We start from the raw sequence: 16,669 nt of genomic DNA on the forward strand, positions 1-16,669 counted from the left end.
GAACTACGTTTTGACAACGTAAAATTTGACGTAAACATTCAAATTTAATTTTATAAATTTTTGCATAACGAACTAATTTTGCTAAATTAAATTAAAATAAAAATAGTTCAAATACTTATACAACAACAATAATACATAGAGGTATACATTAACATAGAGTGAGCCTACACTCCGCGCTTCCTGACGACAAGATCTCTTCGACTGGTTTGCGGTATCTCTTTCTAGCACATTGTATCGAGAATCTATGATGACATTCAGTGTGAGAATAGGCACGGAAGGGGAGGACTCCTGTCGCAGCTTTACTATGCGTAAGAGTGAAACAGCACTGAGCCAAATAAAAAAGATGGTGTCATAACTTCGCTCTGAATGACACTCCGTCTATTATTATTTAAATCTATGTAATAATATAGCAATTTTATAAATGTAAGGTTAGATTGCTCTGGTTATCCTACTCATACGGCTAGATGGCGCTATTTTTTTGCTTCCTCAAAATTAATGGGAAATGTCAAGAGTTGTATGTATTACAAGTATATAGTATTTTCTACCTCAATGAATAGAATATCAGGAGTATGCATATTTATAGAAAAATATCCAAATGGTCTAACATAGACTCCATCTAACGAGACAATCTCTCGATGGTTCTTCTTGAGGGATTATCTTCTATATCTGCCAATAAAAGAACTATCGATACTTTTAGCCAAAACAGTGTTTAGGTAAATAACGAGAAAAGGAAACAATAAGATTCAAACAGCAGTCACTTTTTAAAAAGGTTTTATTGAAGGTTTATTACAATAAACTGTGGATAAACAAAATTACAAAATGGTGTCGGATACGAAAAAGGAAAAGAAGAATACCTCGCACTTGTTTAGACATGGAATAGAATGCAATGCAAAGAAGATACTCGCAAGATTGGGATTGGCAGAATAGAAAGAGCTGGAGGCAACAATTGAGAAATGGAATATGAATACTGATACTTGAAATTCTTAGTAGTAACATAATAAACAAAAAAAATTAAAATACCTCAAGATACTCTGTTTCCACTCAGAACTAACATAATATATCAACATTAGTAAATGGTAGTGCAAAACATATTTTTAGATATTCCTAAATAAACTGCGCGTCACACAAAACCGGCCACCCACAAAATTTAAGAATTTTTTTTATTTTTTTCTTATTTATATCAAATTAAATCTATTGTGTCATAATCTGTGTCGTAATCTATTCAGTCAGCTACTTTTATAGCACATAATCCGACATTATTATTAGTAATAAATAGAAAACAAGGAGAAATTTGAGAAAATAATAAATGTATTGAAAATTTCGATGTACCCTTATTGGAACCGTGCAAGTTCGGAAGAGCGACACCTGGTTTCATAGCTCAGCAACATTTTTAGCCCTTTTAATTATATTGCCCAATTATATTAGTCCTGGTTACTGGATAATTGTCAAGGCTATAGCCCAAAAAAGAATAAGAAGAAAAAGTAAGATTGAGGTTATGTTATTAAAAGGTAAACAGTGTACTACAATCAAAATTATATTAATTAAATTCACTTTAATAATTGCATATCACACCAATATTGTGGAGCAGCATATAATTTTTACAATTTATAACACATCATTTGCGAAATCCCATTTTCTTCAATGACAGTAGGTATAAAATATACGTCAATTTGACAATTTCAATTAACAATATTAATTATTTAGGAAATATATGTTAAGAAAGTTGCAAGATTTGTCGGCTATGCGCGCACGATCGTTTTTCGTATCCCCTCCAAGTACTTGCACACAGCGAATAGTTACAGTTATAGCAGTAATTGAATTATAGAGTCAAGAAAAGACAAGTATCACTCGTTTCAACAGTGTGTTGCCACCACGATTCTGGATACCACTCATCGTTCGATTTGGCATACAACTGATCATGTTTTCGATGTCCCTTCGGGGAAAAGTGGTCCATTCTTCAATGAGAGCCATTCGAAGCTCTTCTCATGTTGGAGCAGGTATACGACGTCTTACACGCCTATTGAGAAGGTTCGATATTTGCTCAATAGGATTAATGTCTGGACATTGAGCAGGTCAGTCCATTTTTGAAATATGCACCATCTTCAAGATACTGTGTTACAATCCTTGCCGTGTGATCTCTCATTATGTTGCATTAGCAGAAAACCATTACCAATTAGGATCTTCGTTTTGTATCGGTGTGCTGTTAAGGTGCCCCTCTCAATCAAGACGAGATCCGTGTGTGTATCAAAAAAAATCACTGCCCAAAACACATTACTGAGCCACTACCAAAAACAACCCGGTGTGACCGAGTACAGGTAGCATAATGTTCTCAATATTTTTTCCAATTGTCTATTGTCCAATTGACGTGTTCAGGGGCAAATGTAAGTCTGCGTCTTTTGTGAGCAGTAGTACGTAATGACCCCATTGCTGTATTGCAAGCTATCATTCAAGCCCTGTTCTGTTAACCTTTGTCGAACAGTAGAAACGTTGATTGTCTTTGGACTATCTCGATATAGCTTTGAAGCATTTTAGCACTTTGCATTCAGTTTCGCAAGGCAAAAATAGTGAGACTGTGATCTTTTATGATTGTTATGTTCTAACAATAAAACACTGAGAACGTTTGTTTTCTATACTTCCACAAAATTTATTATAACTATGTGACTACAGCTGTTTCGGCAGAGTGCCTTTCTCAAGTGATTTAAATTACTATGTGTTTGCCTTTTTAAAGTCTTTAACTGAAGAGGTTGGGGAATGGGGAGCTGTTTGTTTCGAGTTGGTCATTCAGAATTATATCTGTATTCTAATAAAGATAGCTTAAGGCCTTTATTTTGAATATGCAAAATTTGAAACTCTTCATTAAAAGAATTATTATGATCTAGAAGGTGAAGTGCGTATGTAGAAGTGTCTGTTTTTCTATTGTTGAAAGCCCTTTTGTGTTCTGTTATCCGTTTGTCAAAGATTCTGCCAGTTTGACCGATGTAAGTTTTCGGACAGTCACCACAAGTTAGTTTGTAGACACTACTCTGTAGTTGTTTTCTCTTTCGGCTGTTATTGTTCTTAATATATTTGCTTAAGTTGTTGTTAGTTCTGAAAGCTGGTGTTATTCCTTTCTCTTTTATGTATCTGGCTATTTTTGTTGTTATCTTGCCAGTATATGTGAGAGAGCACAAGGTACTGGGTTCTTTCTGTGGTGGTGGATAGACTAATTTCAGGGCTTTCTTATGGAGTTTTTGGTTTAAAATTTTATTAATTGTTTCTTCGTTATAGCCATTGTTTACTGCTATTTGTTTAATGATGTTCAGTTCTATTTCGAAGATATTTTTTGACATGGGAATTTATAATTTCACAACACAAATTAGTAGCCTACCATAGCATGATACATAGACTGACAGAAATTCCCATGTCAAAACATAACTTCGAAATAGAACTGAACATCATTAAACGAATAGCAGTAAACAATGGCTATAACGAACAAACAATTAATAAAATTTTAAACCAAAAACTCCATAAGAAAGCCCTGAAATTAGTCTATCCACCACCACAGAAAGAACCCAGTACCTTCTGCTCTATCACATATACTGGCAAGATAATAACAAAAATAGCCAGATATGTACATAAAAAAGAATGGAATAACACCAGCTTTCAGAACTAACAACAACTAAGCAAATATAAATACTAAGAACAATAAGAGCCGAAAGATAAAACAACTACAGAGTGGTGTCTACAAACTAACTTGTGGTGACTGTCCGAAAACTTACATAGGTCAAACTGGCAGAACCTTTGACAAACGGATAGCAGAACACAAAAGGGCTTTCAACAATAGAAAAACAGACACTTCTACATACGCACTTCACCTTCTAGATCATAATCATTCTTTTAATGAAGAGTTTCAAATTTTGCATATTCAAAATAAAGGCCTTAAGCTATCTTTATTAGAATCTATGGAAATTAATAAATTAAAAAATACAGATATAATTCTGAATGACCAACTCGAGACAAACAGCTCCCCACTCATCAACCTCTTCAGTTAAAGACTTTAAAAAGGCAAACACATAGTAAACGAAATCACTTGAGAAAGGCACTCGGCCGAAACAGCTGTAGTCACATATGTAGTTATAATAAATTTTGTGGAAGTATAGAAAACAAACGTTTCCAGTATTTTATTGTTAGATAAAATGAACTTCCATCAAGTAACGGTCGAATCCATCAACTGTTATGTTTCTTTTTGCACCCGGGCCGAGTCGCCGTTGATGAGATTCAGTCTCAAGAGATCGTTGGTAAGTTGTTTGCACAATTGGACGACTATCATTCAATTGTCTTGTTACATCCCTTTGGCTTGTTCCTTTTTCCAGCAATGTGACAATCTGAACAGACTTTCGATATTTTTCCATCATTATTTTAATAAGCAATAAAATTCACTGCAAAGAGGCCAGTGTAACAGTAAGATATCTCAGAAACTCTTTATAACACTACAATAGTTCACAGTTCTCAAAATAATCAATTTCGCGAAGCTTCGTTGATTCGTAAATAATGAGTTCTGAGAATTTTATGATTTAATAGGTTTTGCAAATTTATTTATTATGTTTGAAGGCTCCGTCTAGCTTCTCAGTACACGCAATAATTCATTTAATTTAATGAACATAAAACAAATTAAAGAAATATGGAAAAATATAAAATTTCCCAAATTTTGTGGTTGGCCCGTTTTCTCTGACGCGCAGTGTAGTTTCCACAATTTTATTTACCACTTTTTCTACATTTCAGCCTTATCCACTCGCATAATCGACCGTATTTTCTCGGGTTGCGTCACAAGAGGCCATAAAAAACACCAGGACGAGCGCATGTCGTACACGGACTTCGTTTGGTTCCTCCTAAGCGAGGAGGACAAACTTCATCCGACGGCTATCGAATATTGGTTCCGGTGTATGGATCTGGATGGCGACGGATATCTGTCAATGTACGAATTGGAATATTTTTATGATGAGCAGATGCATAGGATGGAATCGATCGGAATCGAAACGTTGCCTTTTCAAGTAAGTCCATAGCGTTAGTTTTTAAAATAGTTGTATTATTGGTTCGACAAGTATTGAACACAATTTAATGTCTTCACTTGTCTGTTGTGGTTGCAATATTTAACCACTTTTCTTATTCTCTATTTTCCTAGTTATAGTCTTGCGCCACTCAATTAAATTCCCTTTAATTTTCTTTCTGTTTGTCATAGCCACACTATATAGCATGCAAAGCATCTCTATTCCAGATAGTAGATAAAGTGTTTTTGTCCATTTGGCATCATATATCTGTCCAACTGGGAGTATATTTTTGGCATTCGGATATTTATAGTCCTTGTTCAAAAACTACGTAAACCTTTTTCTCACCGCGCCGATAATGCCAGCTCACTGAATCTTATTCTATCTTTGCGGAGCTTCCACGCAGTTTAGCTATCTGTTTAAATATTTAATTTTCGCAAATATGGCAATATGATCCTGTTATACAGGGTGCCCCGAAAAGATTGGTCATAAATTATACCACACATTCTGGGGTCAAAAATACTTCGATTGAACCTAACTTACCTTAGTACAAATGTGCTCATAAAAAAAGTTACAGCCCTTTGAAGTTACAAAAGGAAAATCGATTTTTTTCAATATATCGAAAACTATTAGAGATTTTTTATTGAAAATGGACATGTATCATTCTTATGTCAGGATAAAACAAAATTATAGTGAAATTTGTCCACCCTCTAAAAATTTTATGGGGGGTTTGTTCCCTCAAACCCCCCCAAACTTTTCTGTACGTTCCAATTAATTCATTATTGTGGTACCATTAGTTAAACACAACGTTTTTAAAACTTTTTTGCCTCTTAGTATTTTTTTGATAATCCAGTTTTTATCGAGATGCGGCTTTTTTAATATATTTACATAAAAAGTTTATGGGGGTTTTGTTCCTTTAAACCCCCCAAATGTTTGTGTACGTTCCAATTAAACTATTGTTGCGGTACCATTAGTTAAACACAGTGTTTTTAAAACTTTTTTGCATCCTAGTCTTTTTTTTGATGTCACCTTTTATCGAGATGTGGCTTCTTTTTCAAAATATACCTAAAAATGTAAATAATAAATAAATTTTCAGATTATTAACAGGTTTCTATAATCGTACTTACCATGTAAAAATATGTGGTGGATTCGACAAATATTCAAAATATCTCGATAAACAGTGTCTTATCGAAAAAGTACGAAGATGCAAAAAAGTTTTAAAAATATTGGGTTTAACTAATGGTGCCACAATAATAATTTAATTGGAACGTACACAAAAGTTGGGGGGGGGGGTTTAAGGGAACAAAACCCCCATAAAATGTTTATGGGGTGCACAAATTTCACTTTAATTTTTTTTTGCTGCCATAAGAACGCCACATGTCCGTTTTCAACAAATAATCTAAGAGTTTTCAATATATGAAAAAAAAATTGATTTTCATTTTGTTACTTCAAAGGGCTGTAACTATTTTTGTGTGCACTATTGTATATAGGTAAATCAAGTTCAATCAACCTATTTTTGACCCCAGAATCTGTGGTATAATTTATGACCAATCTTTTCGGGACACCCTGTATAGTTTCCGAATAGCTTCTTTATCTGCCATATCTAATTTTGAGCGTATGTAGCCCCTTTGCATATATCTGTATTGTGTGTATTTAAGTATACACAGCTATCTGGGACCATAATTTAACAACATCGTCTCTGTACTGTTCATTTCTGTCTAAGAGGAATTGATTTCGTAGAAAGATGGTCCCATTTTTCACATTTTGTGGTTTATTCGATATAAGTTTGTACAAGGTTTACGCCAATATAATACAGGAACATTGACATAAGACACTTTCTATTATATTCTATTATCCACTAGGATTAACATGGGCCCAGAGTCTGTCGGAGGCGTCTAATCACTTGTTGCTTTACATAATGCCAAAAGCTTGTTGAAAGGTATCTCCTTCACGTGACTCGGCTGGACTATCGTCGAACCAAGGTCTTACCACCTCTGGCAGGCCAGAGTTGATCACTTACAGAGGGCATGAGGGGAGATTTCCTCATAGTCTTTAAAGGCACCTTGGGTTATCTTCTACTCCAAGTAAATGTCTGTGTCTACAGTGGCTGGTGGGCATAACAAAAAGTGGCCTACGCCTATTGTTGAGTAGGTAGAGTTGAGTTGCGAGACTCTTATCAGGCCTTGCCACCTGGAGCATAGCCTGTTTCATACCTCTGTCACTAGCCCAAAAGTCAGTTTGGGAAAGGGCAAGGGTCCCGTCTTACTAGGATATCGGCCCGCTTGTTCCCCTCTATACCCGAGTGTCATGGAGTATAAGAAGATAGGAGACTTCTTATCGATGAGAATTTGGGTGAACGGCGAATCTTTCTGGAAGCTGTAGGACGATATTAGGAATATGTAACCAGTTTGGGGTTACATTTTATTCTGACAATACATCTACAATTTACCCTTGCAAAACACCATCACTTGCAATCTTTACGTAGAGTAAAGACGTTGACATGAAAGTAGATGATGCATTTCTTTTCAATTCGAATTCCACCATTCTTCTAGGCGTGTTTCGAGTTTTCACCTTTCTTCACGGATACTTATGAAAACTGGAGTTGAACTGAAATGATCTATACGGCTGTTATGATAACTGTGTACGCTATATGAAGATATAAGAAGTCAAGAGACTTCTCATCTAGCTGTGTACTAAGCGACAACCTATTGACTAATGTCATTTTAAAGATCATCATCATTCAGTCTTTAAGACCCTATATGGGTCCTAGTCTCCTCAAGAATTTCTTTCCAGTCGTTGCTATCCATATTCCATAGCATTCCTCCGCTAAGCACTTACTCCCATATTTCTGTTATTTGCACTGATGTTATCAATGAACCTTGTTCTGGGTCTTCATCTTCTTCTCTGACCAATAAATCTATCAAGAAGCGTTTTTCTAGCTGGATTAAATTGTTTCATGCTCATTATATGCTCTACCACCTCAGATGTCTTTTCTTAATGATATTTTCGGTATCGTCTTTCTTTGATTTAATTATTATTTAAATTGTAAAATCTTCGTGCAAGGTCTTGTTCTTTTCATATATAATCGGTTCTACGACGTCGTGTGATGCCCAATCGCCATTGCTCTCTATGGTAACACATGTCTTCGTTCAAGCCTTTTTCTCCAATTTCCCTATGAATTCCCTCTATACAGCTTTTCCTAGGTCTTCCTCTTGTACGCCGTCCTTTTGGTGCCCATTGTAGTACTTGCTTGGATAATCCCGGTAATCTTTCGTCTTCCATACGTTGTAAGTGGCCCAACCATCTTAGCTGCTTTGTTTTTATATCGTCAATTATAGTATGCTTTACATCCATTATCTCCAATATTCTTGTAGTTCTGATTTTATCTTTCTTGATATACCAGCAGCTTTTCTCCAGAAGTCCATTTCAGTTGTTCTGAGCATGGTTCCGGATTTTTCTTCGCTGACCAAAGTGACTGACCAAAGTAGCGGCAAAGCGAAGTGGCTAAACTTTGCTGCTATAGGTATGTTATAATGCTCTTAGCAATGCTGTGATAGATGTTATGTTTATTTTCTTTTGAGATACTTTGGTCCCATAGAATTGTGTTCAGTAATGTTCTTTTCATATTCATCAAATTAAAAATTGATCTAATCGTCCATTGTTTGATCCGTACATATTTTTGATGTGCTATTATTCTTTAAATGTTCATTATATTTTAGGACTGCCTTTGTCAGATGCTGGACATGGTCAAGCCCAAGATACCTGGTAAAATAGCCTTAAGTGATTTAAAGAAATGTAGAATGACATCAATATTTTATGATACGTTCTTCAATTTAGAGAAATATTTGGATCATGAACAAAGGGATCCGTTCGCATCACAGAGAGATCACGACATCGACGGTCAAGAGGTAAGTAAATTAAACATAATTATATTAAACTAAACTTAATTAAACATATTTAAATAATTGATGCATTACATTTTACTAATATGTACTTGTCACCTGGTTGTTAAGCGTCGATTCAATTCAGTTCTCTCACAAAGTCTTCCCTGATGAAAGGTAAAAAAACGCATGTAGGAGAATAATAGTGAGAGACTGAAATGAATCGAAACCCAACCGTCTATATTTATTTTTGTATTTAAATTATTCTGATTGTTGTAGATGTCCGACTGGGATAGATATGCAGCTGAAGAATACGAACTATTGGTTGCCGAAGAAGGAGGAAACGACCAACCAGATAGTTTGTAAGTAGTTGTATTTATTTAACATAAAATAGATTATGTCCTGCCACAAATATATAGATGAATAAAATGCTTATACGATATTTTTTGCAAAGAGTAGTAAGAAAAATTACCTTTTTGTGGTTAATATACATCAAATGGAAGGTGCTGCGCAATTGCCTATTACCTTTTACCTTACACATAATTGTTTGGATATTTGCTAGTTCGAATATTGCTGGCTCATGGAGTTTGCTAATAAAGAGATTCTGGTGTCCGTTGGGTCGGTACATGTTCCAGGTATTGTTGGGACATAATAAACGCCCTTTGGGAGACCATACCGACCTTACATAGTAACTAAACATTTACTCAATACACAAACTAAATAAAAGCACTGATCCAGTCACTTGAAAAGGCATTAAGGGATTAAGAACAAAGTAAGAATGAAATGAATAGGATTCAGAACAGCAATTAGCATTAGGAACAAAGTAAGAATGAAATGAATAAAGAATGCACAATTTTAGTGCACAAACTGTAACGAAGACTCTTATTAAGTTTGGTACATTGGAAAAGTCTTGAATTCAGTCCGGCTTTTCTGTCTTGAGATTTCGGGATGGATAGGTTTTTACGGGATGAAGGAGTAAGCCTCATAGAATAGAAATATGCTTTATTGTCACTAAAATTTTTACAATTTTATGGATAAAGCATCCATAGAGTCAAAAAAAATAACAATAAATACAATTTCCTGAAATTAGATAAATCGTCAATAGTAAGAAAAATACAAGTTAATAAAGTAAAGCAAACATGCTCATGCCCAACCCCCAACCTGGAGGGACAGTGACACTCTGTTAGGATACCATTCCTTACTGCAGTGGGCAGGACATATAGCCCTGGCCCCAAAATTGAACATGATAAAAAAGTAAAAAAAAAATGAGTAACCATTTTCAATTTCGTTGCAACACGAAACTACAGCCGCATCATTATTCTAGTCCAATCAGAGTGTGCAGCAAGCACCTCTACCGATTTCGAAACTTATTAGTCTCTCATCAGGAGGCACATATGTTGCTCTCTCTGACCCAACTAGGACAAACTTCGGCGTGCAGTCACGGATTGCAACGAACGAAATGACAGGGATGCCCTAGCGGTAACTGCTAGCAAAAACTAAGTTTTCAATCTAATAGCACATAAAAGAACATCAAACGATGCTACTCTACATCCTACCAGATTGAATGAAAACAATGGGAACCTTCTCTGGTAACACCTCCGAGGCTTCTAAAATTTGCAAGCCATAACGGATGCTGAGACTAAGGAAGATGAGGGAATTATAAATTGTAGGATTGTTTTATGTGCTATTAGATTGAAAACTTAGTTTATGATAAAAAAGATTTAACAGCGTAACCGGTGAGAATGAGAAGACGGGGTAGACCCAAGCTGAGGTGAATAGACGGGGTAACACAGGATTCTGAGAATATCACTGTTGCCAACTAGAACATCCAAGCAAGGGACAGAGCAGAATGACGCAGAAAGCTTGAGAAAGTCGAGACCCTTTAAGGGCTGTGTAGCACCATGATAGATGATAATGATGACATTGGAAAAGTATTAGTAAATATACTAATAAAATAAAAGAAATGAAATGAAAATACAGTTTTGGATGTCCAAACGATCTAAGCATTTTATTTAATATATCCGCATTAAAGATATACAGGGTGTTTCATTGGGAAACTGAAATACTTGAATAGTGAATAGAGGCCAGTTTGGCGGTTCTAGATATACCATATTTATTGCCTCACCGATTTTTATAACCGAGTTACAGGGTGTTTTATCGATTTTGCCCATTTCTTTCTGGACCCATAACTTTAGAACCACCCTATATATTTTTTTGATATGTGGTACACATATGTCTCATTTACAACACAACCCATCCAACTACTAATCACAAAAAAAAATCCAGGTCCGGACTAAAAAAAAATTATAAATTCTTTGTAACTTTAAAACAACACCCCGTATATTGAAATTTTTGCATTTTAAAATCCATTTACATATTTGAAAAGAGCACAAAAAACTAAGTTTAATGGTTCGCTTAAATTTTTCGGCCACACAATTAATGACTTTAATTTTGAAATCATATTTAAGTTTTTTAGAACTCTGAGATTAAAAAGCAGGTATCACTAACTGTTAATAATAAATGAATAAAGTTAATGACTAAATACTTATTTTAAAAATAATTAATACTTATTTACTACATTTGAACGACCTACATACTAATCACAACAAAAATCCCGGTCCGGATTAACAAAAAAAAATATAAAGCAATAGTGACCTTGAAAAAACACCCTGTATATAGAAATTTTCAAAGTCCGTTTGAACATTTGAAAAGAGCACAAAAAACTAAGTTTAATGGTTCGCTTCCGTTTTTTGAGCAGACAATTGAATGATTTTAATTTTGAAATTATGACGAAATTTTTAAGAACACTGAGAACTCATAACAAAAATTTCGATATAATTTCAAAAGTAATTTCATTAAATTGTCTGCGCAAAAAATTAAAGCGAGCCATTAAACTTAGTTTTTGTGCTCGTTTCAAATGTTTAAACCAATTTTGAAAAATTCAATATACAGGGTGTTTTTTCAAGGTGACTATTACATTATATTTTTTTGTATACGGACCTGGATTTTTCTTGTGATTAGTAAATGAGTCGTTCTAATGTAGTAAATGATTAATGATTACGTATAAAATGAGCATTTATTAGTCATTAAGGCTATGGGTACATAATTCGCAAATATTTTACGTGTATCCCTACTTTTTCTGTCTTTACACGGCAAATTACGTGTAGTAAAATTCACACTGGTATGGATATGTAAACATTACTAGAATGTCATTCTACTTGAAAATGTCATCATTAATTTAAAGAGATGGGTTTTGAATGTTCTTGGATAACTGTTATTTTTATAATTGGAAATTATTAATTCAGTTAATAAATGTGATAATTTTTTCACTAACTATGTATTCAGTGATTGTAATAATTTATTTGTACAACAAAGACTAATACTCAATCGAGAAAAGAAGAAAAGTGTTAAAGTGATTTTTTAATAATATATTGTTATGGAACGCTTACAATTTTGAACATATTTAACAACAAAATACATGGATCACAGAATATATTATCCTTTTGTATTCTCTGCTTGGATCTTCCACAAATAATACACAATAAATAACTTTTTATTAAATTCACGTCTTAAATCAATTATTTATCAAATACACTATATTTCAATAATATTTAATCAATAACTCAACATATTCCCGATGCAATGTCAAATATTTAAAATTGTCACTGATTGTCAGTGTCTGACTGACAATATATTCTGACAATATTATATTCGGCTGAGTGCGTTGTAAGACAAAGATAGATTTAGAAAATATTACCACGGCATTGTGTTTATTTTTTTCAAATCCTGAAAAAACCAATAAATATTTTTGAAAAATTTAAACGCAGAATGAAAGACTAAATTATTACCGAGGGCCGAAAGTCCCTTAGAATAAATAAAAAGTTTATTTTGAATGATATATTTGAAATTAAAAATCACACTAAATTTTCTCTTAGTTTTTCACCCCTGTAACTTATTAAAATAAACATTATAGAAGTTCTCAGGGACTTTCGGCCCTCGCTAATAACGTGATCTTTCATTCTGCGTTTAAATTTTTCAAAAATACTTATTCGTTTTCTCAGGATTCGAAAAAAATGAATCCCCATTTGAATAGCATTGCAGCCGAAAATACGTACCGATCCTCTTAACGTATTATTAAAAGTTACTAATACCTGATCTTTACTCATGAGTTATAAAAAATTTCAATAGATTTAATTTCAAAAATAAAGTTATTAAATTTTCTGTGCAAAAAATTAAAGCGGACCTATAAACTTTTGTGCTCTTTTCAAATGTGCAAACCAATTTGGAAAATTTCAATATACAGAGTGTTGTTTCAAGGACAACACTGTGTGTATTTTTTTTCGGACCTGGATTTTTCTTGTGATTAGTAAATGGGTCGTTCTAATGTAGTAAATAAGTATTGATTATTTTTAAAATGAGTATTTGTTCATTAACTTTAATACTTTATTATTCTTCTTCTTAAAGTTCCATCTCCTAGCGGAGGTTGAATATCATAATGGCTATGGTCACTTTGTTGGTTGCTGCTCTGAACAGTTGTAATGAACTACAGTTAAACCATTCTTTAAGGTTCCTCAGCCAGGAGATGCGTCTTCTTCCTATGCTTCTTTTTCCTTGGATCCTTGCTTGCATAATAACTCTCAGCAACTCATATTTCTCTCCTCTGGTAATGTGACCCAAATATTCTAGTTTTCTTGTTTTTATACTGTTCATAATTTCTAACTCCTTATTTAAACGTCGTAGCACTTCAACATTGGTAATCCTTTGAACCCACTGAATTTTCAACATTCTTCTGTAACACCACATTTCGAACGCTACTATTTTTCTTATATGTTGCCTTTTCAATGTCCAAGCTTCCATTCCGTATAGTAATATAGAAAATATGTAGCATCTTAGAGCCCTCAATCTGAGAGGCAACTGAAGGTCTTTGTTTGTAAGCAGTGTCTTCATTTTTATAAATGCTTGCCTTGCAGTTTCAATTCGGACTTTAATTTCTTTGCTTTGGTCATTTTTGTCATCAACCCAGGTTCCCAGATATTTGTATGTCTTTACTTTTTCTATTTGGGTTTGCTCTAGTATTAACCTTTCATTTCCATGTTGTGTTTTTGAGACAATCATAAATTTAGTTTTTTTCTTGTTTATTTTGAGTCCATATCGAATGCAATAATCGTTAATTCTATTTAACAATTCTTGTAGCGACTCAAGGGTGTCTGCCATTATAACGGTGTCATCAGCGAATCTTATGTTATTTACTGTTCTTCAGTATTTGTACTTGTATTATGTTTAATAATTTATTATTAAAAGTTAATAATACCAGCTTTTTAATCTAAGAGTTTTAAAAAACTTCATAATTTCAAAATTAAAGTCATTAAATTGTCTGGCCGAAAAATTTAAGGAAACCATTAAACTTAGTTTTTGTGTTCTTTTCAAATATGTAAACGGATTTTAAAAATTTCAATATACAGGGTGTTATTTCAAGGTCACAAAGAATTTATAATTTTTTTTTAGTCCGGACCTGGATTTTTCTTGTGCGTAGTCGTTGGATAGTTTGTGTTTTAAATGAGACATATGTGTACCAAATATCACAAAAATATACAGGGTGATTCTAAAGTTATGGGTCCAGAAATAAATTGGCAAAATCGATAAAACACCCTGTAACTTGGTTATAAAAATCGGTAAGGCAATAAATGTGCTATATATCTAGAACCACCTCAGTGACCTCTATCCACCATTCAAGTATTTCCGTTTCCCAATGAAACACCCTGTATATTTTAGATCTTTTTGTTATTACTTTATTTATCCTTATAATAACCTACTTTGTACATATTTATATGTATTTAATTATTGGTGTTGGAAACTTTTCATTCCTTCTTGTTACTTTAATCATTTGTATTCTTCTTTCTGTCGGTAGTGGTTTATTAATATTTTATGATTATGTTTAGGGAATACGATTGTGGCTTTGATAGGGTAAGAATAGCATGTGTTTGATTTTGATGGAAGTAAATAACCCGTATTAACTCAATTTACAAATGAACGTTTTGTTGAGAATGACACTAACATCAATTAACCGATAATATCGTAATAGAGAAAGTTATTATCGTTAACAACTTAAGACAAATTAACTTGTTTATCCTTAAAGAATATTTCGTAATAAATGTAAACTTGATATGGTTTGTAGATGATACAGTTATTTTAGGAGATGGAAATGTCTTCAGACCATTATTATTCTTTCTAGGAAACAGGGTTGTTGAATACAATGTATAGTATCGCATAAATAATGTATAAAATACCCTGCGAATGCAACAATTATTTATATGTGAGAGAAGCTGCAAGACCATTAAACATCAGGATAAATGAGGATGATGAGGATGAAACATACATCAAAAACAGGAATTTCGGCAACTCACAGATATGCAAAACATGTCTGGGACAATGAACACAGAGTACAGTGGAAAGATGTATCAATAATCATGAAGTAAACTGATACCAAAAAGTGAAAAATCAAAGAAGCAGCCCTTATCTTACCAAATGAAAAAAATATGTAGCAAAACCCATCAACAGCTTGTAAAGGCTTTGATTCCCAATCCTAAAATAAAAAGTGAATAACAAGAATATACTAACAATAGCGATAAGAAAATGTGGGACACACGTTTTCAATCATACCTCATACCCAATACATATGCAACACACAATATATAAACACAATACGCACACTCAGACACACATAATAATCAGAATTTAATGTACCACAGGGCATTAAACATCCACCGTCAAATCTTTTCAGCCAAAGTATGACTGTTGCCTACAACACCATGGTCTATTATGTCAACCTCAATTTTGAAAAACATAACCTCCTCAAGACCTTGGCGGTTATACACTCTTACTCAAAAACCAAAATCACCAACGAACTTGTTACCGAAGTTAATTGTTAACGAATTTTTTTTAGCGTAGTGCAACTCTACAGGGTGATTGATTAGTGGGGTAAAGCTCCTTAGATCCTTTATAGTAATAGATAGCGATAATAACAAGAATTGTAACCAACTTTGAGCTTCACATTACAAAATTAGTTAGAATGTTACAGGGTGTTCGATAACATAGTGGCAGACCAAATATGTTTTTTTAAATGGAACACCCTGTATTTTATTTTATATTCGAAATCTTCTTAACTTCTCCATTACAAAAATATAAAGGTTTAGTATGTTATACAGGGTATTTACAAAGTTATAACCAATTTTATACGAAAATCGTAACAAGTTCAACTCACTGTATAAATAAAAATAAACACAAAAGAAATGGATTATTGATGCCATATTTTTTATTTATTGTCAAAATTTTCATAAATGATTGATATTGCTAATTTTCTTTATATTGAATACAAGGTGAGTCAAAACGCAACTACATTATTTTCTCAGTAATTTTAAATGGAACACCCTGTATTTTATATCACTATCGAAAAGTACCATTACCGTACAACATTCCCTATGTCTAAATTTATTAGTTTTCGAGATATTTTCATTTTTACATTTACCAGTAGCGTGGCCACCCAGATTACCAGAATTTAATAAATTGAATAAACTGGACCGATTTTTTTGGTTACTTTAAGAATGAAGGTTATAAAATGCCTCCAACAACAAGAGATGAGATGAAAAATAGAATACAAAGTGTATTTTGAAGTGTTAATTTACAAATGCTTAGTAGTGTAAGTAACTCATTGAATGACCGTTTTTAGGCATGCATAAATGTGTTACGAGGTCATTTTGAACAACT

General features: G+C 33.4%; 1 protein-coding gene across 5 annotated transcripts in view; it reads left to right on the forward strand.

Moving 5' to 3' along the window:
- LOC114339183 (serine/threonine-protein phosphatase 2A regulatory subunit B'' subunit alpha-like) overlaps positions 1 to 16,669 on the forward strand; it is a 364,499-nt gene that overhangs the window by 345,613 nt on the left and 2,217 nt on the right. For 4 of the 5 annotated variants that reach the window (XM_050655879.1, XM_050655878.1, XM_050655880.1 and 1 more), the window contains 3 exons: positions 4,762 to 5,030; positions 8,744 to 8,932; positions 9,185 to 9,267. In XM_050655879.1, coding sequence (XP_050511836.1) covers positions 4,762 to 5,030; positions 8,744 to 8,932; positions 9,185 to 9,267 — 541 coding nt within the window. Of the gene's footprint in view, positions 1 to 4,761; positions 5,031 to 8,743; positions 8,933 to 9,184; positions 9,268 to 14,844; positions 14,870 to 16,669 lie in introns of all 5 variants that reach the window. The other variant, XM_050655881.1, reaches the window with a different exon arrangement.

The sequence above is a fragment of the Diabrotica virgifera genome, chromosome 7, assembly GCF_917563875.1.
Source record: "Diabrotica virgifera virgifera chromosome 7, PGI_DIABVI_V3a".
Lineage (NCBI taxonomy): Eukaryota > Metazoa > Arthropoda > Insecta > Coleoptera > Chrysomelidae > Diabrotica > Diabrotica virgifera.